Raw genomic sequence first — 22,359 nt, forward strand, 5'->3', positions numbered from 1 at the left:
ACCCAGACTGAGGTGTGTTTGTGTGTCTCAGCGGCTCCGATCAGGTGGAGTTCCTGCTTCCTCTGGTGGCCGGTGTGTGTCAGCGTCACAGTAATCTGGACGGCGTGTCGGGTCTGAACTCCAGCCGCAGCGACTGGATCCTGCTGTGTGACGTCAGCAGCCGTCTGTCCGTCGTCAGAGCCAGCGACACACACACCGTCTGGAGCCTCGGCCTCGCCTCCATTCACACGTCTGTATCCGCATCCAGCCTTTATACTTCCTGCTTTAGTTCAAGTGTGTAACTGTGGGCTGGTTTCACAGACAGGGTTTAGCCTAAGCCAGGATTAGCTCATAGTTCAGGACATTCAAGGAGTGCATCGAGACAAAACGTATCACACAATATATTTGAAGATCAATCAGTGCAGGTTCAGTTTCAGTTGAAACAGCTCAGCTTTACATTTTAGTCTGGGACTAGGCTTAAGTCTGGTCTGTGAAACCGGGGGTGCGTGTTTTTGTTGTTTTATTGATATCGCAAATTATTTCTTGACTTTTGTATTTTCCTTATTTAATTAATTTGAAGTTGTTGTGCACTTTTGTAGTTTTGAATTAGTTTTCATTTTTAAATTTTTCGTTTTTAAGTTTTAGTAATTTATTTTATTTTGTAGTCCTTAATAACTTTTTTGTTTTTTGTAGGTAGTTTTTTATTTTTATTAGTTTTTATTTTTTGTAGTTTTGTAGTTCTTAATAATTCCTTTTGTTTTTATTTTTTGTAGTTTTTTATTTTTTATTATTTTTAAATTTTTTGTAGTTCTTAACTTTTTTTGTATTTTTTATTTTTTTATTTTTTATTAGTTTTACATTTTTTGTAGTTTTGTAGTTCTTAATAACTCTTTTTGTGTTTTTATTTTTTGTAGTTTTTAAATTTTTGTAGTTTTGTTTTTTTGTGGTTTTTTAATTTTTTATTAGTTTTTAATTTTTGTAGTTTTGTAGTTCTTAATAACTTTTTTGTTTTTATTTTTTGTAGTTTTATTTTATTTTTTTGTAGTTTTGTAGTTCTTAACTTTTTTGTTTTTATTTTTTGTAGTTTTTTATTTTTATAAGTTTTTATTTTTTGTAGTTTTGTAGTTCTTAATAACTTTGTTTTTATTTATTGTAGTTTATTTTTTATTAGTTTTTTATTTTTTGTAGTTTTGTAGTTCTTAATAACTTTTTACATTTTTTGTAGTTTTTTATTTTTTATTAGTTTTTAATTTTTTGTAGTTTTGTAGTTCTTAACTTTTTTGTGTTTTTATTTTTTGTATTTTTTATTAGTTTTAAATTTTTTGTAGTTTTGTAGTTCTTAACTTTTTGTGTTTTTATTTTTTGATAATTTCATTGTGCATTTTTATATTTTTTAAATGATATATTTTTTACATATTCATTTTAACTTTAGTTGAAGTTTTAGTAATTTTATTCCACATTTTTAGACATTTTGTTTTTATTTGATTTTTCATTTCATTTTTTGTTTGTTAAAGGTTTTCTGTTGTGTTTTTATCATTTTTATTGATCATTTTTGTTTAAAGTTTTAGTTTTTATTTAATTGTCTTAAAGTTTTAGCAATTTATTTGCACACTTTTAGTAATATTTTAAATTAGTTTTTTGTTTTAATATTTCCAATTTACATTTTAATTTTATTTAGTGCTAGTAATTTTATTGTCTTTTTTGTTAGTTTTTGTTTTTAATTTAGGTATGTAATATTTTTATATTTTACAAAGTTTTTGTAATACTTTAAATCATTTTTTATTTTCATATTTTCCACTTACATTTTAATGTAAGTTAGTTTTGTCATTTCTCTGCATATTTTTTGTTATTTTATTATGCTTTGTGGTTTTTATTAACTTAGTTTGTGTCAGTGTTTAGTTGTTTCATTGTGCATTTTTATTAATATTTTTATTTTATTTTATTTATTTATTTATTTATTTTTTCATCTTAAGTCAAAGTTTTAGTAATTTTGATTACATTTTTGCTTTTTTATTTTAATTTAATTTAAATAATAATTTAAATAAATTAATCCGAATTATACCTTTATTTTTGTTTTCCCCGAAAGTTTTTGTCATTTCATTGTGCATTTTTATATTTTTTAAATGATTTATTTTTCCATCTTCAGGTTAACTTTAGTTGAAGTTCTAGTTGTTGTTTTTTTTTTTTTTTACATTTTTGCTGTTTTTATTAAAATTTAGTTTTTATTTGATTTTCCATTTCCATTTCAAGGTATTCTGTTGTGTGTTTTTGTAGTTTTTATTAATAATTTTTTTTATGTTTCAATTTTCGGTTTTCATTTCACGTTTTCATTTAATCGTCTTAAAGTTTTAGCAATTTATTTGCACATTTTTTGTAATATTTTAAATTAGTTTTTTATTTAACAAATAACATTTTATTTAGTGATAGTAATTTTATTGTCTTTTTGTTTTTTATTTAAGTACGTAATAATTTTATATTTTCCAAAGTTTTACAAATTTTTTGTAATACTTTAAATCATTTTTTATTTTCATATTTTCCTCTTACATTTTAATGTTAGTTTTAGTCATTTCTCTGCATATTTTTAGTAATCTTATTGTGTTTTGTAGTTTTTATTAACTTATTTTGCATTTTCATGGTTTAGTAGTTTCATTGTGCATTTTTATTAATATTTAAAATAATTTTTATATTTTTTGTCTTTAGTTAAAGTTTTAGCCATTTTGATTGTACCTTTTTGCTTTTTCATTTTAATTTAATTTTGTATTATATTTACCATTTATTTTTTATTTAAGTTTTCTGTTGTGTGTTTTTGCAGTTTTTATTAATCTTTTTTTCATTTTCTGTTTTCATTTTAATTTGATGTAACGTTTTACTAATTCCTTTGCACATTTTTACTAATACTTGAAATTAATTATTGTATGTTTTCATTTAAATTTTAGTAATTTATTTGCACATTTTTAGTAATATTTTAATTTAGTTTTTATTTTAATATTTACCGTTTACATTTTAATTTTAGTTAGTGTTAGTACTTTTATTGTATTTTTTCTGTCTGTTTTTGTTTTCTTTTTTATTAAGTATGTAAATTAAATTATTACTATTTATATTTTCAGTTAGTTTTTACTTTCATATTTTCTGTTTACATTTTTTATAAATTTGTATTTTAATATTTTCAGTTTTAATTTAAATTTGAGTTAGTTTTAGTAATTTATTTGCACATTTTTAGTAATATTTTAATTTAGTTTTTATTTTAATATTTACCGTTTACATTTTAATTTTAGTTAGTGTTAGTACTTTTATTGTATTTTTTCTGTCTGTTTTTGTTTTCTTTTTTATTAAGTATGTAAACTACAAACTTAATTTTATACTTCATTCAATTTTTTGTATTTTTTTTATATTTTCAGTTAGTTTTATTTTCACATTTAGTTTTTCCATTTAAATTTGAGTTAGATTTTTCCATTTCCATTTTAATTTCATTGTATTTTTTCTGTCTGTTTTTGTTTTCTTTTTTATTAAGTATGTAAATTACTTAATTAAATTATTACTATTTATACTTTCATATTTTCTGTTTACATTTTTTATAAATTTTTATTTTAATATTTTCAGGTTTAATTTAAATTTGAGTTAGTTTTAGTCATTTATTTGCACATTTTTAGTAATATTTTAATTTAGTTTTTATTTTAATATTTACCGTTTACATTTTAATTTTAGTTAGTGTTAGTACTTTTATTGTATTTTTTCTGTCTGTTTTTGTTTTCTTTTTTATTAAGTATGTAAACTACAAACTTAATTTTATACTTCATTCAATTTTTTGTATTTTTTTTATATTTTCAGTTAGTTTTATTTTCACATTTAGTTTTTCCATTTAAATTTGAGTTAGATTTTTCCATTTCCATTTTAATTTCATTGTATTTTTTCTGTCTGTTTTTGTTTTCTTTTTTATTAAGTATGTAAATTACTTAATTAAATTATTACTATTTATACTTTCATATTTTCTGTTTACATTTTTTATAAATTTTTATTTTAATATTTTCAGGTTTAATTTAAATTTGAGTTAGTTTTAGTCATTTATTTGCACATTTTTAGTAATATTTTAATTTAGTTTTTATTTTAATATTTACCGTTTACATTTTAATTTTAGTTAGTGTTAGTACTTTTATTGTATTTTTTCTGTCTGTTTTTGTTTTCTTTTTTATTAAGTATGTAAACTACAAACTTAATTTTATACTTCATTCAATTTTTTGTATTTTTTTCAGTTAGTTTTATTTTCATATTTTGTTTTTCCATTTAAGTTAGTTTTTTTCCATATACATTTTAATTTCATTGTATTTTTTCTGTCTGTTTTTGTTTTCTTTTTTATTAAGTATGTAAATTAAATTATTACTATTTATATTTTCAGTTAGTTTTTACTTTCATATTTTCTGTTTACATTTTTTATAAATTTTTATTTTAATATTTTCAGTTTTAATTTAAATTTGAGTTAGTTTTAGTAATTTATTTGCACATTTTTAGTAATATTTTAATTTAGTTTTTATTTTAATATTTACCGTTTACATTTTAATTTTAGTTAGTGTTAGTACTTTTATTGTATTTTTTCTGTCTGTTTTTGTTTTCTTTTTTATTAAGTATGTAAACTACAAACTTAATTTTATACTTCATTCAATTTTTTGTATTTTTTTTATATTTTCAGTTAGTTTTATTTTCACATTTAGTTTTTCCATTTAAATTTGAGTTAGATTTTTCCATTTCCATTTTAATTTCATTGTATTTTTTCTGTCTGTTTTTGTTTTCTTTTTTATTAAGTATGTAAATTACTTAATTAAATTATTACTATTTATACTTTCATATTTTCTGTTTACATTTTTTATAAATTTTTATTTTAATATTTTCAGGTTTAATTTAAATTTGAGTTAGTTTTAGTCATTTATTTGCACATTTTTAGTAATATTTTAATTTAGTTTTTATTTTAATATTTACCGTTTACATTTTAATTTTAGTTAGTGTTAGTACTTTTATTGTATTTTTTCTGTCTGTTTTTGTTTTCTTTTTTATTAAGTATGTAAACTACAAACTTAATTTTATACTTCATTCAATTTTTTGTATTTTTTTTATATTTTCAGTTAGTTTTATTTTCACATTTAGTTTTTCCATTTAAATTTGAGTTAGATTTTTCCATTTCCATTTTAATTTCATTGTATTTTTTCTGTCTGTTTTTGTTTTCTTTTTTATTAAGTATGTAAATTACTTAATTAAATTATTACTATTTATACTTTCATATTTTCTGTTTACATTTTTTATAAATTTTTATTTTAATATTTTCAGGTTTAATTTAAATTTGAGTTAGTTTTAGTCATTTATTTGCACATTTTTAGTAATATTTTAATTTAGTTTTTATTTTAATATTTACCGTTTACATTTTAATTTTAGTTAGTGTTAGTACTTTTATTGTATTTTTTCTGTCTGTTTTTGTTTTCTTTTTTATTAAGTATGTAAACTACAAACTTAATTTTATACTTCATTCAATTTTTTGTATTTTTTTTATATTTTCAGTTAGTTTTATTTTCACATTTAGTTTTTCCATTTAAATTTGAGTTAGATTTTTCCATTTCCATTTTAATTTCATTGTATTTTTTCTGTCTGTTTTTGTTTTCTTTTTTATTAAGTATGTAAATTACTTAATTAAATTATTACTATTTATACTTTCATATTTTCTGTTTACATTTTTTATAAATTTTTATTTTAATATTTTCAGGTTTAATTTAAATTTGAGTTAGTTTTAGTCATTTATTTGCACATTTTTAGTAATATTTTAATTTAGTTTTTATTTTAATATTTACCGTTTACATTTTAATTTTAGTTAGTGTTAGTACTTTTATTGTATTTTTTCTGTCTGTTTTTGTTTTCTTTTTTATTAAGTATGTAAACTACAAACTTAATTTTATACTTCATTCAATTTTTTGTATTTTTTTCAGTTAGTTTTATTTTCATATTTTGTTTTTCCATTTAAGTTAGTTTTTTTCCATATACATTTTAATTTCATTGTATTTTTTCTGTCTGTTTTTGTTTTCTTTTTTATTAAGTATGTAAATTAAATTATTACTATTTATATTTTCAGTTAGTTTTTACTTTCATATTTTCTGTTTACATTTTTTATAAATTTTTATTTTAATATTTTCAGTTTTAATTTAAATTTGAGTTAGTTTTAGTAATTTATTTGCACATTTTTAGTAATATTTTAATTTAGTTTTTATTTTAATATTTACCGTTTACATTTTAATTTTAGTTAGTGTTAGTACTTTTATTGTATTTTTTCTGTCTGTTTTTGTTTTCTTTTTTATTAAGTATGTAAACTACAAACTTAATTTTATACTTCATTCAATTTTTTGTATTTTTTTTATATTTTCAGTTAGTTTTATTTTCACATTTAGTTTTTCCATTTAAATTTGAGTTAGATTTTTCCATTTCCATTTTAATTTCATTGTATTTTTTCTGTCTGTTTTTGTTTTCTTTTTTATTAAGTATGTAAATTACTTAATTAAATTATTACTATTTATACTTTCATATTTTCTGTTTACATTTTTTATAAATTTTTATTTTAATATTTTCAGGTTTAATTTAAATTTGAGTTAGTTTTAGTCATTTATTTGCACATTTTTAGTAATATTTTAATTTAGTTTTTATTTTAATATTTACCGTTTACATTTTAATTTTAGTTAGTGTTAGTACTTTTATTGTATTTTTTCTGTCTGTTTTTGTTTTCTTTTTTATTAAGTATGTAAACTACAAACTTAATTTTATACTTCATTCAATTTTTTGTATTTTTTTTATATTTTCAGTTAGTTTTATTTTCACATTTAGTTTTTCCATTTAAATTTGAGTTAGATTTTTCCATTTCCATTTTAATTTCATTGTATTTTTTCTGTCTGTTTTTGTTTTCTTTTTTATTAAGTATGTAAATTACTTAATTAAATTATTACTATTTATACTTTCATATTTTCTGTTTACATTTTTTATAAATTTTTATTTTAATATTTTCAGGTTTAATTTAAATTTGAGTTAGTTTTAGTCATTTATTTGCACATTTTTAGTAATATTTTAATTTAGTTTTTATTTTAATATTTACCGTTTACATTTTAATTTTAGTTAGTGTTAGTACTTTTATTGTATTTTTTCTGTCTGTTTTTGTTTTCTTTTTTATTAAGTATGTAAACTACAAACTTAATTTTATACTTCATTCAATTTTTTGTATTTTTTTTATATTTTCAGTTAGTTTTATTTTCACATTTAGTTTTTCCATTTAAATTTGAGTTAGATTTTTCCATTTCCATTTTAATTTCATTGTATTTTTTCTGTCTGTTTTTGTTTTCTTTTTTATTAAGTATGTAAATTACTTAATTAAATTATTACTATTTATACTTTCATATTTTCTGTTTACATTTTTTATAAATTTTTATTTTAATATTTTCAGGTTTAATTTAAATTTGAGTTAGTTTTAGTCATTTATTTGCACATTTTTAGTAATATTTTAATTTAGTTTTTATTTTAATATTTACCGTTTACATTTTAATTTTAGTTAGTGTTAGTACTTTTATTGTATTTTTTCTGTCTGTTTTTGTTTTCTTTTTTATTAAGTATGTAAACTACAAACTTAATTTTATACTTCATTCAATTTTTTGTATTTTTTTCAGTTAGTTTTATTTTCATATTTTGTTTTTCCATTTAAGTTAGTTTTTTTCCATATACATTTTAATTTCATTGTATTTTTTCTGTCTGTTTTTGTTTTCTTTTTTATTAAGTATGTAAATTAAATTATTACTATTTATATTTTCAGTTAGTTTTTACTTTCATATTTTCTGTTTACATTTTTTATAAATTTTTATTTTAATATTTTCAGTTTTAATTTAAATTTGAGTTAGTTTTAGTAATTTATTTGCACATTTTTAGTAATATTTTAATTTAGTTTTTATTTTAATATTTACCGTTTACATTTTAATTTTAGTTAGTGTTAGTACTTTTATTGTATTTTTTCTGTCTGTTTTTGTTTTCTTTTTTATTAAGTATGTAAACTACAAACTTAATTTTATACTTCATTCAATTTTTTGTATTTTTTTCAGTTAGTTTTATTTTCATATTTTGTTTTTCCATTTAAATTTGAGTTAGATTTTTCCATTTCCATTTTAATTTCATTGTATTTTTTCTGTCTGTTTTTGTTTTCTTTTTTATTAAGTATGTAAATTACTTAATTAAATTATTACTATTTATACTTTCATATTTTCTGTTTACATTTTTTATAAATTTTTATTTTAATATTTTCAGGTTTAATTTAAATTTGAGTTAGTTTTAGTCATTTATTTGCACATTTTTAGTAATATTTTAATTTAGTTTTTATTTTAATATTTACCGTTTACATTTTAATTTTAGTTAGTGTTAGTACTTTTATTGTATTTTTTCTGTCTGTTTTTGTTTTCTTTTTTATTAAGTATGTAAACTACAAACTTAATTTTATACTTCATTCAATTTTTTGTATTTTTTTCAGTTAGTTTTATTTTCATATTTTGTTTTTCCATTTAAGTTAGTTTTTTTCCATATACATTTTAATTTCATTGTATTTTTTCTGTCTGTTTTTGTTTTCTTTTTTATTAAGTATGTAAATTAAATTATTACTATTTATATTTTCAGTTAGTTTTTACTTTCATATTTTCTGTTTACATTTTTTATAAATTTGTATTTTAATATTTTCAGTTTTAATTTAAATTTGAGTTAGTTTTAGTAATTTATTTGCACATTTTTAGTAATATTTTAATTTAGTTTTTATTTTAATATTTACCGTTTACATTTTAATTTTAGTTAGTGTTAGTACTTTTATTGTATTTTTTCTGTCTGTTTTTGTTTTCTTTTTTATTAAGTATGTAAACTACAAACTTAATTTTATACTTCATTCAATTTTTTGTATTTTTTTTATATTTTCAGTTAGTTTTATTTTCACATTTAGTTTTTCCATTTAAATTTGAGTTAGATTTTTCCATTTCCATTTTAATTTCATTGTATTTTTTCTGTCTGTTTTTGTTTTCTTTTTTATTAAGTATGTAAATTACTTAATTAAATTATTACTATTTATACTTTCATATTTTCTGTTTACATTTTTTATAAATTTTTATTTTAATATTTTCAGGTTTAATTTAAATTTGAGTTAGTTTTAGTCATTTATTTGCACATTTTTAGTAATATTTTAATTTAGTTTTTATTTTAATATTTACCGTTTACATTTTAATTTTAGTTAGTGTTAGTACTTTTATTGTATTTTTTCTGTCTGTTTTTGTTTTCTTTTTTATTAAGTATGTAAACTACAAACTTAATTTTATACTTCATTCAATTTTTTGTATTTTTTTCAGTTAGTTTTATTTTCATATTTTGTTTTTCCATTTAAGTTAGTTTTTTTCCATATACATTTTAATTTCATTGTATTTTTTCTGTCTGTTTTTGTTTTCTTTTTTATTAAGTATGTAAATTAAATTATTACTATTTATATTTTCAGTTAGTTTTTACTTTCATATTTTCTGTTTACATTTTTTATAAATTTTTATTTTAATATTTTCAGTTTTAATTTAAATTTGAGTTAGTTTTAGTAATTTATTTGCACATTTTTAGTAATATTTTAATTTAGTTTTTATTTTAATATTTACCGTTTACATTTTAATTTTAGTTAGTGTTAGTACTTTTATTGTATTTTTTCTGTCTGTTTTTGTTTTCTTTTTTATTAAGTATGTAAACTACAAACTTAATTTTATACTTCATTCAATTTTTTGTATTTTTTTTATATTTTCAGTTAGTTTTATTTTCACATTTAGTTTTTCCATTTAAATTTGAGTTAGATTTTTCCATTTCCATTTTAATTTCATTGTATTTTTTCTGTCTGTTTTTGTTTTCTTTTTTATTAAGTATGTAAATTACTTAATTAAATTATTACTATTTATACTTTCATATTTTCTGTTTACATTTTTTATAAATTTTTATTTTAATATTTTCAGGTTTAATTTAAATTTGAGTTAGTTTTAGTCATTTATTTGCACATTTTTAGTAATATTTTAATTTAGTTTTTATTTTAATATTTACCGTTTACATTTTAATTTTAGTTAGTGTTAGTACTTTTATTGTATTTTTTCTGTCTGTTTTTGTTTTCTTTTTTATTAAGTATGTAAACTACAAACTTAATTTTATACTTCATTCAATTTTTTGTATTTTTTTTATATTTTCAGTTAGTTTTATTTTCACATTTAGTTTTTCCATTTAAATTTGAGTTAGATTTTTCCATTTCCATTTTAATTTCATTGTATTTTTTCTGTCTGTTTTTGTTTTCTTTTTTATTAAGTATGTAAATTACTTAATTAAATTATTACTATTTATACTTTCATATTTTCTGTTTACATTTTTTATAAATTTTTATTTTAATATTTTCAGGTTTAATTTAAATTTGAGTTAGTTTTAGTCATTTATTTGCACATTTTTAGTAATATTTTAATTTAGTTTTTATTTTAATATTTACCGTTTACATTTTAATTTTAGTTAGTGTTAGTACTTTTATTGTATTTTTTCTGTCTGTTTTTGTTTTCTTTTTTATTAAGTATGTAAACTACAAACTTAATTTTATACTTCATTCAATTTTTTGTATTTTTTTCAGTTAGTTTTATTTTCATATTTTGTTTTTCCATTTAAATTTGAGTTAGATTTTTCCATTTCCATTTTAATTTCATTGTATTTTTTCTGTCTGTTTTTGTTTTCTTTTTTATTAAGTATGTAAATTACTTAATTAAATTATTACTATTTATACTTTCATATTTTCTGTTTACATTTTTTATAAATTTTTATTTTAATATTTTCAGGTTTAATTTAAATTTGAGTTAGTTTTAGTCATTTATTTGCACATTTTTAGTAATATTTTAATTTAGTTTTTATTTTAATATTTACCGTTTACATTTTAATTTTAGTTAGTGTTAGTACTTTTATTGTATTTTTTCTGTCTGTTTTTGTTTTCTTTTTTATTAAGTATGTAAACTACAAACTTAATTTTATACTTCATTCAATTTTTTGTATTTTTTTCAGTTAGTTTTATTTTCATATTTTGTTTTTCCATTTAAGTTAGTTTTTTTCCATATACATTTTAATTTCATTGTATTTTTTCTGTCTGTTTTTGTTTTCTTTTTTATTAAGTATGTAAATTAAATTATTACTATTTATATTTTCAGTTAGTTTTTACTTTCATATTTTCTGTTTACATTTTTTATAAATTTTTATTTTAATATTTTCAGTTTTAATTTAAATTTGAGTTAGTTTTAGTAATTTATTTGCACATTTTTAGTAATATTTTAATTTAGTTTTTATTTTAATATTTACCGTTTACATTTTAATTTTAGTTAGTGTTAGTACTTTTATTGTATTTTTTCTGTCTGTTTTTGTTTTCTTTTTTATTAAGTATGTAAACTACAAACTTAATTTTATACTTCATTCAATTTTTTGTATTTTTTTCAGTTAGTTTTATTTTCATATTTTGTTTTTCCATTTAAATTTGAGTTAGATTTTTCCATTTCCATTTTAATTTCATTGTATTTTTTCTGTCTGTTTTTGTTTTCTTTTTTATTAAGTATGTAAATTACTTAATTAAATTATTACTATTTATACTTTCATATTTTCTGTTTACATTTTTTATAAATTTTTATTTTAATATTTTCAGGTTTAATTTAAATTTGAGTTAGTTTTAGTCATTTATTTGCACATTTTTAGTAATATTTTAATTTAGTTTTTATTTTAATATTTACCGTTTACATTTTAATTTTAGTTAGTGTTAGTACTTTTATTGTATTTTTTCTGTCTGTTTTTGTTTTCTTTTTTATTAAGTATGTAAACTACAAACTTAATTTTATACTTCATTCAATTTTTTGTATTTTTTTCAGTTAGTTTTATTTTCATATTTTGTTTTTCCATTTAAGTTAGTTTTTTTCCATATACATTTTAATTTCATTGTATTTTTTCTGTCTGTTTTTGTTTTCTTTTTTATTAAGTATGTAAATTAAATTATTACTATTTATATTTTCAGTTAGTTTTTACTTTCATATTTTCTGTTTACATTTTTTATAAATTTTTATTTTAATATTTTCAGTTTTAATTTAAATTTGAGTTAGTTTTAGTAATTTATTTGCACATTTTTAGTAATATTTTAATTTAGTTTTTATTTTAATATTTACCGTTTACATTTTAATTTTAGTTAGTGTTAGTACTTTTATTGTATTTTTTCTGTCTGTTTTTGTTTTCTTTTTTATTAAGTATGTAAACTACAAACTTAATTTTATACTTCATTCAATTTTTTGTATTTTTTTTATATTTTCAGTTAGTTTTATTTTCACATTTAGTTTTTCCATTTAAATTTGAGTTAGATTTTTCCATTTCCATTTTAATTTCATTGTATTTTTTCTGTCTGTTTTTGTTTTCTTTTTTATTAAGTATGTAAATTACTTAATTAAATTATTACTATTTATACTTTCATATTTTCTGTTTACATTTTTTATAAATTTTTATTTTAATATTTTCAGGTTTAATTTAAATTTGAGTTAGTTTTAGTCATTTATTTGCACATTTTTAGTAATATTTTAATTTAGTTTTTATTTTAATATTTACCGTTTACATTTTAATTTTAGTTAGTGTTAGTACTTTTATTGTATTTTTTCTGTCTGTTTTTGTTTTCTTTTTTATTAAGTATGTAAACTACAAACTTAATTTTATACTTCATTCAATTTTTTGTATTTTTTTCAGTTAGTTTTATTTTCATATTTTGTTTTTCCATTTAAATTTGAGTTAGATTTTTCCATTTCCATTTTAATTTCATTGTATTTTTTCTGTCTGTTTTTGTTTTCTTTTTTATTAAGTATGTAAATTACTTAATTAAATTATTACTATTTATACTTTCATATTTTCTGTTTACATTTTTTATAAATTTTTATTTTAATATTTTCAGGTTTAATTTAAATTTGAGTTAGTTTTAGTCATTTATTTGCACATTTTTAGTAATATTTTAATTTAGTTTTTATTTTAATATTTACCGTTTACATTTTAATTTTAGTTAGTGTTAGTACTTTTATTGTATTTTTTCTGTCTGTTTTTGTTTTCTTTTTTATTAAGTATGTAAACTACAAACTTAATTTTATACTTCATTCAATTTTTTGTATTTTTTTCAGTTAGTTTTATTTTCATATTTTGTTTTTCCATTTAAGTTAGTTTTTTTCCATATACATTTTAATTTCATTGTATTTTTTCTGTCTGTTTTTGTTTTCTTTTTTATTAAGTATGTAAATTAAATTATTACTATTTATATTTTCAGTTAGTTTTTACTTTCATATTTTCTGTTTACATTTTTTATAAATTTGTATTTTAATATTTTCAGTTTTAATTTAAATTTGAGTTAGTTTTAGTAATTTATTTGCACATTTTTAGTAATATTTTAATTTAGTTTTTATTTTAATATTTACCGTTTACATTTTAATTTTAGTTAGTGTTAGTACTTTTATTGTATTTTTTCTGTCTGTTTTTGTTTTCTTTTTTATTAAGTATGTAAACTACAAACTTAATTTTATACTTCATTCAATTTTTTGTATTTTTTTTATATTTTCAGTTAGTTTTATTTTCACATTTAGTTTTTCCATTTAAATTTGAGTTAGATTTTTCCATTTCCATTTTAATTTCATTGTATTTTTTCTGTCTGTTTTTGTTTTCTTTTTTATTAAGTATGTAAATTACTTAATTAAATTATTACTATTTATACTTTCATATTTTCTGTTTACATTTTTTATAAATTTTTATTTTAATATTTTCAGGTTTAATTTAAATTTGAGTTAGTTTTAGTAATTTATTTGCACATTTTTAGTAATATTTTAATTTAGTTTTTATTTTAATATTTACCGTTTACATTTTAATTTTAGTTAGTGTTAGTACTTTTATTGTATTTTTTCTGTCTGTTTTTGTTTTCTTTTTTATTAAGTATGTAAACTACAAACTTAATTTTATACTTCATTCAATTTTTTGTATTTTTTTTATATTTTCAGTTAGTTTTATTTTCACATTTAGTTTTTCCATTTAAATTTGAGTTAGATTTTTCCATTTCCATTTTAATTTCATTGTATTTTTTCTGTCTGTTTTTGTTTTCTTTTTTATTAAGTATGTAAATTACTTAATTAAATTATTACTATTTATACTTTCATATTTTCTGTTTACATTTTTTATAAATTTTTATTTTAATATTTTCAGGTTTAATTTAAATTTGAGTTAGTTTTAGTCATTTATTTGCACATTTTTAGTAATATTTTAATTTAGTTTTTATTTTAATATTTACCGTTTACATTTTAATTTTAGTTAGTGTTAGTACTTTTATTGTATTTTTTCTGTCTGTTTTTGTTTTCTTTTTTATTAAGTATGTAAACTACAAACTTAATTTTATACTTCATTCAATTTTTTGTATTTTTTTCAGTTAGTTTTATTTTCATATTTTGTTTTTCCATTTAAATTTGAGTTAGATTTTTCCATTTCCATTTTAATTTCATTGTATTTTTTCTGTCTGTTTTTGTTTTCTTTTTTATTAAGTATGTAAATTACTTAATTAAATTATTACTATTTATACTTTCATATTTTCTGTTTACATTTTTTATAAATTTTTATTTTAATATTTTCAGGTTTAATTTAAATTTGAGTTAGTTTTAGTCATTTATTTGCACATTTTTAGTAATATTTTAATTTAGTTTTTATTTTAATATTTACCGTTTACATTTTAATTTTAGTTAGTGTTAGTACTTTTATTGTATTTTTTCTGTCTGTTTTTGTTTTCTTTTTTATTAAGTATGTAAACTACAAACTTAATTTTATACTTCATTCAATTTTTTGTATTTTTTTCAGTTAGTTTTATTTTCATATTTTGTTTTTCCATTTAAGTTAGTTTTTTTCCATATACATTTTAATTTCATTGTATTTTTTCTGTCTGTTTTTGTTTTCTTTTTTATTAAGTATGTAAATTAAATTATTACTATTTATATTTTCAGTTAGTTTTTACTTTCATATTTTCTGTTTACATTTTTTATAAATTTTTATTTTAATATTTTCAGGTTTAATTTAAATTTGAGTTAGTTTTAGTCATTTATTTGCACATTTTTAGTAATATTTTAATTTAGTTTTTATTTTAATATTTACCGTTTACATTTTAATTTTAGTTAGTGTTAGTACTTTTATTGTATTTTTTCTGTCTGTTTTTGTTTTCTTTTTTATTAAGTATGTAAACTACAAACTTAATTTTATACTTCATTCAATTTTTTGTATTTTTTTTATATTTTCAGTTAGTTTTATTTTCACATTTAGTTTTTCCATTTAAATTTGAGTTAGATTTTTCCATTTCCATTTTAATTTCATTGTATTTTTTCTGTCTGTTTTTGTTTTCTTTTTTATTAAGTATGTAAATTACTTAATTAAATTATTACTATTTATACTTTCATATTTTCTGTTTACATTTTTTATAAATTTTTATTTTAATATTTTCAGGTTTAATTTAAATTTGAGTTAGTTTTAGTCATTTATTTGCACATTTTTAGTAATATTTTAATTTAGTTTTTATTTTAATATTTACCGTTTACATTTTAATTTTAGTTAGTGTTAGTACTTTTATTGTATTTTTTCTGTCTGTTTTTGTTTTCTTTTTTATTAAGTATGTAAACTACAAACTTAATTTTATACTTCATTCAATTTTTTGTATTTTTTTCAGTTAGTTTTATTTTCATATTTTGTTTTTCCATTTAAGTTAGTTTTTTTCCATATACATTTTAATTTCATTGTATTTTTTCTGTCTGTTTTTGTTTTCTTTTTTATTAAGTATGTAAATTAAATTATTACTATTTATATTTTCAGTTAGTTTTTACTTTCATATTTTCTGTTTACATTTTTTATAAATTTGTATTTTAATATTTTCAGTTTTAATTTAAATTTGAGTTAGTTTTAGTAATTTATTTGCACATTTTTAGTAATATTTTAATTTAGTTTTTATTTTAATATTTACCGTTTACATTTTAATTTTAGTTAGTGTTAGTACTTTTATTGTATTTTTTCTGTCTGTTTTTGTTTTCTTTTTTATTAAGTATGTAAACTACAAACTTAATTTTATACTTCATTCAATTTTTTGTATTTTTTTTATATTTTCAGTTAGTTTTATTTTCACATTTAGTTTTTCCATTTAAATTTGAGTTAGATTTTTCCATTTCCATTTTAATTTCATTGTATTTTTTCTGTCTGTTTTTGTTTTCTTTTTTATTAAGTATGTAAATTACTTAATTAAATTATTACTATTTATACTTTCATATTTTCTGTTTACATTTTTTATAAATTTTTATTTTAATATTTTCAGGTTTAATTTAAATTTGAGTTAGTTTTAGTCATTTATTTGCACATTTTTAGTAATATTTTAATTTAGTTTTTATTTTAATATTTACCGTTTACATTTTAATTTTAGTTAGTGTTAGTACTTTTATTGTATTTTTTCTGTCTGTTTTTGTTTTCTTTTTTATTAAGTATGTAAACTACAAACTTAATTTTATACTTCATTCAATTTTTTGTATTTTTTTTATATTTTCAGTTAGTTTTATTTTCACATTTAGTTTTTCCATTTAAATTTGAGTTAGATTTTTCCATTTCCATTTTAATTTCATTGTATTTTTTCTGTCTGTTTTTGTTTTCTTTTTTATTAAGTATGTAAATTACTTAATTAAATTATTACTATTTATACTTTCATATTTTCTGTTTACATTTTTTATAAATTTTTATTTTAATATTTTCAGGTTTAATTTAAATTTGAGTTAGTTTTAGTCATTTATTTGCACATTTTTAGTAATATTTTAATTTAGTTTTTATTTTAATATTTACCGTTTACATTTTAATTTTAGTTAGTGTTAGTACTTTTATTGTATTTTTTCTGTCTGTTTTTGTTTTCTTTTTTATTAAGTATGTAAACTACAAACTTAATTTTATACTTCATTCAATTTTTTGTATTTTTTTCAGTTAGTTTTATTTTCATATTTTGTTTTTCCATTTAAGTTAGTTTTTTTCCATATACATTTTAATTTCATTGTATTTTTTCTGTCTGTTTTTGTTTTCTTTTTTATTAAGTATGTAAATTAAATTATTACTATTTATATTTTCAGTTAGTTTTTACTTTCATATTTTCTGTTTACATTTTTTATAAATTTTTATTTTAATATTTTCAGTTTTAATTTAAATTTGAGTTAGTTTTAGTAATTTATTTGCACATTTTTAGTAATATTTTAATTTAGTTTTTATTTTAATATTTACCGTTTACATTTTAATTTTAGTTAGTGTTAGTACTTTTATTGTATTTTTTCTGTCTGTTTTTGTTTTCTTTTTTATTAAGTATGTAAACTACAAACTTAATTTTATACTTCATTCAATTTTTTGTATTTTTTTTATATTTTCAGTTAGTTTTATTTTCACATTTAGTTTTTCCATTTAAATTTGAGTTAGATTTTTCCATTTCCATTTTAATTTCATTGTATTTTTTCTGTCTGTTTTTGTTTTCTTTTTTATTAAGTATGTAAATTACTTAATTAAATTATTACTATTTATACTTTCATATTTTCTGTTTACATTTTTTATAAATTTTTATTTTAATATTTTCAGGTTTAATTTAAATTTGAGTTAGTTTTAGTCATTTATTTGCACATTTTTAGTAATATTTTAATTTAGTTTTTATTTTAATATTTACCGTTTACATTTTAATTTTAGTTAGTGTTAGTACTTTTATTGTATTTTTTCTGTCTGTTTTTGTTTTCTTTTTTATTAAGTATGTAAACTACAAACTTAATTTTATACTTCATTCAATTTTTTGTATTTTTTTTATATTTTCAGTTAGTTTTATTTTCACATTTAGTTTTTCCATTTAAATTTGAGTTAGATTTTTCCATTTCCATTTTAATTTCATTGTATTTTTTCTGTCTGTTTTTGTTTTCTTTTTTATTAAGTATGTAAATTACTTAATTAAATTATTACTATTTATACTTTCATATTTTCTGTTTACATTTTTTATAAATTTTTATTTTAATATTTTCAGGTTTAATTTAAATTTGAGTTAGTTTTAGTCATTTATTTGCACATTTTTAGTAATATTTTAATTTAGTTTTTATTTTAATATTTACCGTTTACATTTTAATTTTAGTTAGTGTTAGTACTTTTATTGTATTTTTTCTGTCTGTTTTTGTTTTCTTTTTTATTAAGTATGTAAACTACAAACTTAATTTTATACTTCATTCAATTTTTTGTATTTTTTTCAGTTAGTTTTATTTTCATATTTTGTTTTTCCATTTAAATTTGAGTTAGATTTTTCCATTTCCATTTTAATTTCATTGTATTTTTTCTGTCTGTTTTTGTTTTCTTTTTTATTAAGTATGTAAATTACTTAATTAAATTATTACTATTTATACTTTCATATTTTCTGTTTACATTTTTTATAAATTTTTATTTTAATATTTTCAGGTTTAATTTAAATTTGAGTTAGTTTTAGTCATTTATTTGCACATTTTTAGTAATATTTTAATTTAGTTTTTATTTTAATATTTACCGTTTACATTTTAATTTTAGTTAGTGTTAGTACTTTTATTGTATTTTTTCTGTCTGTTTTTGTTTTCTTTTTTATTAAGTATGTAAACTACAAACTTAATTTTATACTTCATTCAATTTTTTGTATTTTTTTCAGTTAGTTTTATTTTCATATTTTGTTTTTCCATTTAAGTTAGTTTTTTTCCATATACATTTTAATTTCATTGTATTTTTTCTGTCTGTTTTTGTTTTCTTTTTTATTAAGTATGTAAATTAAATTATTACTATTTATATTTTCAGTTAGTTTTTACTTTCATATTTTCTGTTTACATTTTTTATAAATTTTTATTTTAATATTTTCAGGTTTAATTTAAATTTGAGTTAGTTTTAGTCATTTATTTGCACATTTTTAGTAATATTTTAATTTAGTTTTTATTTTAATATTTACCGTTTACATTTTAATTTTAGTTAGTGTTAGTACTTTTATTGTATTTTTTCTGTCTGTTTTTGTTTTCTTTTTTATTAAGTATGTAAACTACAAACTTAATTTTATACTTCATTCAATTTTTTGTATTTTTTTTATATTTTCAGTTAGTTTTATTTTCACATTTAGTTTTTCCATTTAAATTTGAGTTAGATTTTTCCATTTCCATTTTAATTTCATTGTATTTTTTCTGTCTGTTTTTGTTTTCTTTTTTATTAAGTATGTAAATTACTTAATTAAATTATTACTATTTATACTTTCATATTTTCTGTTTACATTTTTTATAAATTTTTATTTTAATATTTTCAGGTTTAATTTAAATTTGAGTTAGTTTTAGTCATTTATTTGCACATTTTTAGTAATATTTTAATTTAGTTTTTATTTTAATATTTACCGTTTACATTTTAATTTTAGTTAGTGTTAGTACTTTTATTGTATTTTTTCTGTCTGTTTTTGTTTTCTTTTTTATTAAGTATGTAAACTACAAACTTAATTTTATACTTCATTCAATTTTTTGTATTTTTTTTATATTTTCAGTTAGTTTTATTTTCACATTTAGTTTTTCCATTTAAATTTGAGTTAGATTTTTCCATTTCCATTTTAATTTCATTGTATTTTTTCTGTCTGTTTTTGTTTTCTTTTTTATTAAGTATGTAAATTACTTAATTAAATTATTACTATTTATACTTTCATATTTTCTGTTTACATTTTTTATAAATTTTTATTTTAATATTTTCAGGTTTAATTTAAATTTGAGTTAGTTTTAGTCATTTATTTGCACATTTTTAGTAATATTTTAATTTAGTTTTTATTTTAATATTTACCGTTTACATTTTAATTTTAGTTAGTGTTAGTACTTTTATTGTATTTTTTCTGTCTGTTTTTGTTTTCTTTTTTATTAAGTATGTAAACTACAAACTTAATTTTATACTTCATTCAATTTTTTGTATTTTTTTTATATTTTCAGTTAGTTTTATTTTCACATTTAGTTTTTCCATTTAAATTTGAGTTAGATTTTTCCATTTCCATTTTAATTTCATTGTATTTTTTCTGTCTGTTTTTGTTTTCTTTTTTATTAAGTATGTAAATTACTTAATTAAATTATTACTATTTATACTTTCATATTTTCTGTTTACATTTTTTATAAATTTTTATTTTAATATTTTCAGGTTTAATTTAAATTTGAGTTAGTTTTAGTCATTTATTTGCACATTTTTAGTAATATTTTAATTTAGTTTTTATTTTAATATTTACCGTTTACATTTTAATTTTAGTTAGTGTTAGTACTTTTATTGTATTTTTTCTGTCTGTTTTTGTTTTCTTTTTTATTAAGTATGTAAACTACAAACTTAATTTTATACTTCATTCAATTTTTTGTATTTTTTTTATATTTTCAGTTAGTTTTATTTTCACATTTAGTTTTTCCATTTAAATTTGAGTTAGATTTTTCCATTTCCATTTTAATTTCATTGTATTTTTTCTGTCTGTTTTTGTTTTCTTTTTTATTAAGTATGTAAATTACTTAATTAAATTATTACTATTTATACTTTCATATTTTCTGTTTACATTTTTTATAAATTTTTATTTTAATATTTTCAGGTTTAATTTAAATTTGAGTTAGTTTTAGTCATTTATTTGCACATTTTTAGTAATATTTTAATTTAGTTTTTATTTTAATATTTACCGTTTACATTTTAATTTTAGTTAGTGTTAGTACTTTTATTGTATTTTTTCTGTCTGTTTTTGTTTTCTTTTTTATTAAGTATGTAAACTACAAACTTAATTTTATACTTCATTCAATTTTTTGTATTTTTTTCAGTTAGTTTTATTTTCATATTTTGTTTTTCCATTTAAGTTAGTTTTTTTCCATATACATTTTAATTTCATTGTATTTTTTCTGTCTGTTTTTGTTTTCTTTTTTATTAAGTATGTAAATTAAATTATTACTATTTATATTTTCAGTTAGTTTTTACTTTCATATTTTCTGTTTACATTTTTTATAAATTTTTATTTTAATATTTTCAGTTTTAATTTAAATTTGAGTTAGTTTTAGTAATTTATTTGCACATTTTTAGTAATATTTTAATTTAGTTTTTATTTTAATATTTACCGTTTACATTTTAATTTTAGTTAGTGTTAGTACTTTTATTGTATTTTTTCTGTCTGTTTTTGTTTTCTTTTTTATTAAGTATGTAAACTACAAACTTAATTTTATACTTCATTCAATTTTTTGTATTTTTTTTATATTTTCAGTTAGTTTTATTTTCACATTTAGTTTTTCCATTTAAATTTGAGTTAGATTTTTCCATTTCCATTTTAATTTCATTGTATTTTTTCTGTCTGTTTTTGTTTTCTTTTTTATTAAGTATGTAAATTACTTAATTAAATTATTACTATTTATACTTTCATATTTTCTGTTTACATTTTTTATAAATTTTTATTTTAATATTTTCAGGTTTAATTTAAATTTGAGTTAGTTTTAGTCATTTATTTGCACATTTTTAGTAATATTTTAATTTAGTTTTTATTTTAATATTTACCGTTTACATTTTAATTTTAGTTAGTGTTAGTACTTTTATTGTATTTTTTCTGTCTGTTTTTGTTTTCTTTTTTATTAAGTATGTAAACTACAAACTTAATTTTATACTTCATTCAATTTTTTGTATTTTTTTTATATTTTCAGTTAGTTTTATTTTCACATTTAGTTTTTCCATTTAAATTTGAGTTAGATTTTTCCATTTCCATTTTAATTTCATTGTATTTTTTCTGTCTGTTTTTGTTTTCTTTTTTATTAAGTATGTAAATTACTTAATTAAATTATTACTATTTATACTTTCATATTTTCTGTTTACATTTTTTATAAATTTTTATTTTAATATTTTCAGGTTTAATTTAAATTTGAGTTAGTTTTAGTCATTTATTTGCACATTTTTAGTAATATTTTAATTTAGTTTTTATTTTAATATTTACCGTTTACATTTTAATTTTAGTTAGTGTTAGTACTTTTATTGTATTTTTTCTGTCTGTTTTTGTTTTCTTTTTTATTAAGTATGTAAACTACAAACTTAATTTTATACTTCATTCAATTTTTTGTATTTTTTTCAGTTAGTTTTATTTTCATATTTTGTTTTTCCATTTAAATTTGAGTTAGATTTTTCCATTTCCATTTTAATTTCATTGTATTTTTTCTGTCTGTTTTTGTTTTCTTTTTTATTAAGTATGTAAATTACTTAATTAAATTATTACTATTTATACTTTCATATTTTCTGTTTACA

At 17.0% G+C, this 22,359-nt stretch overlaps 1 protein-coding gene across 1 annotated transcript in view; it reads left to right on the plus strand.

Moving 5' to 3' along the window:
- Positions 1-22,359, plus strand: part of LOC141343181 (protein FAM234B-like) — a 50,661-nt gene that overhangs the window by 22,503 nt on the left and 5,799 nt on the right. Inside the window, exon 8 of the mRNA XM_073847786.1 lies at positions 32-229. Coding sequence (XP_073703887.1) covers positions 32-229 — 198 coding nt within the window. The remainder of the gene's footprint in view (positions 1-31; positions 230-22,359) is intronic.

This window comes from Garra rufa, chromosome 1 (assembly GCF_049309525.1).
Source record: "Garra rufa chromosome 1, GarRuf1.0, whole genome shotgun sequence".
Lineage (NCBI taxonomy): Eukaryota > Metazoa > Chordata > Actinopteri > Cypriniformes > Cyprinidae > Garra > Garra rufa.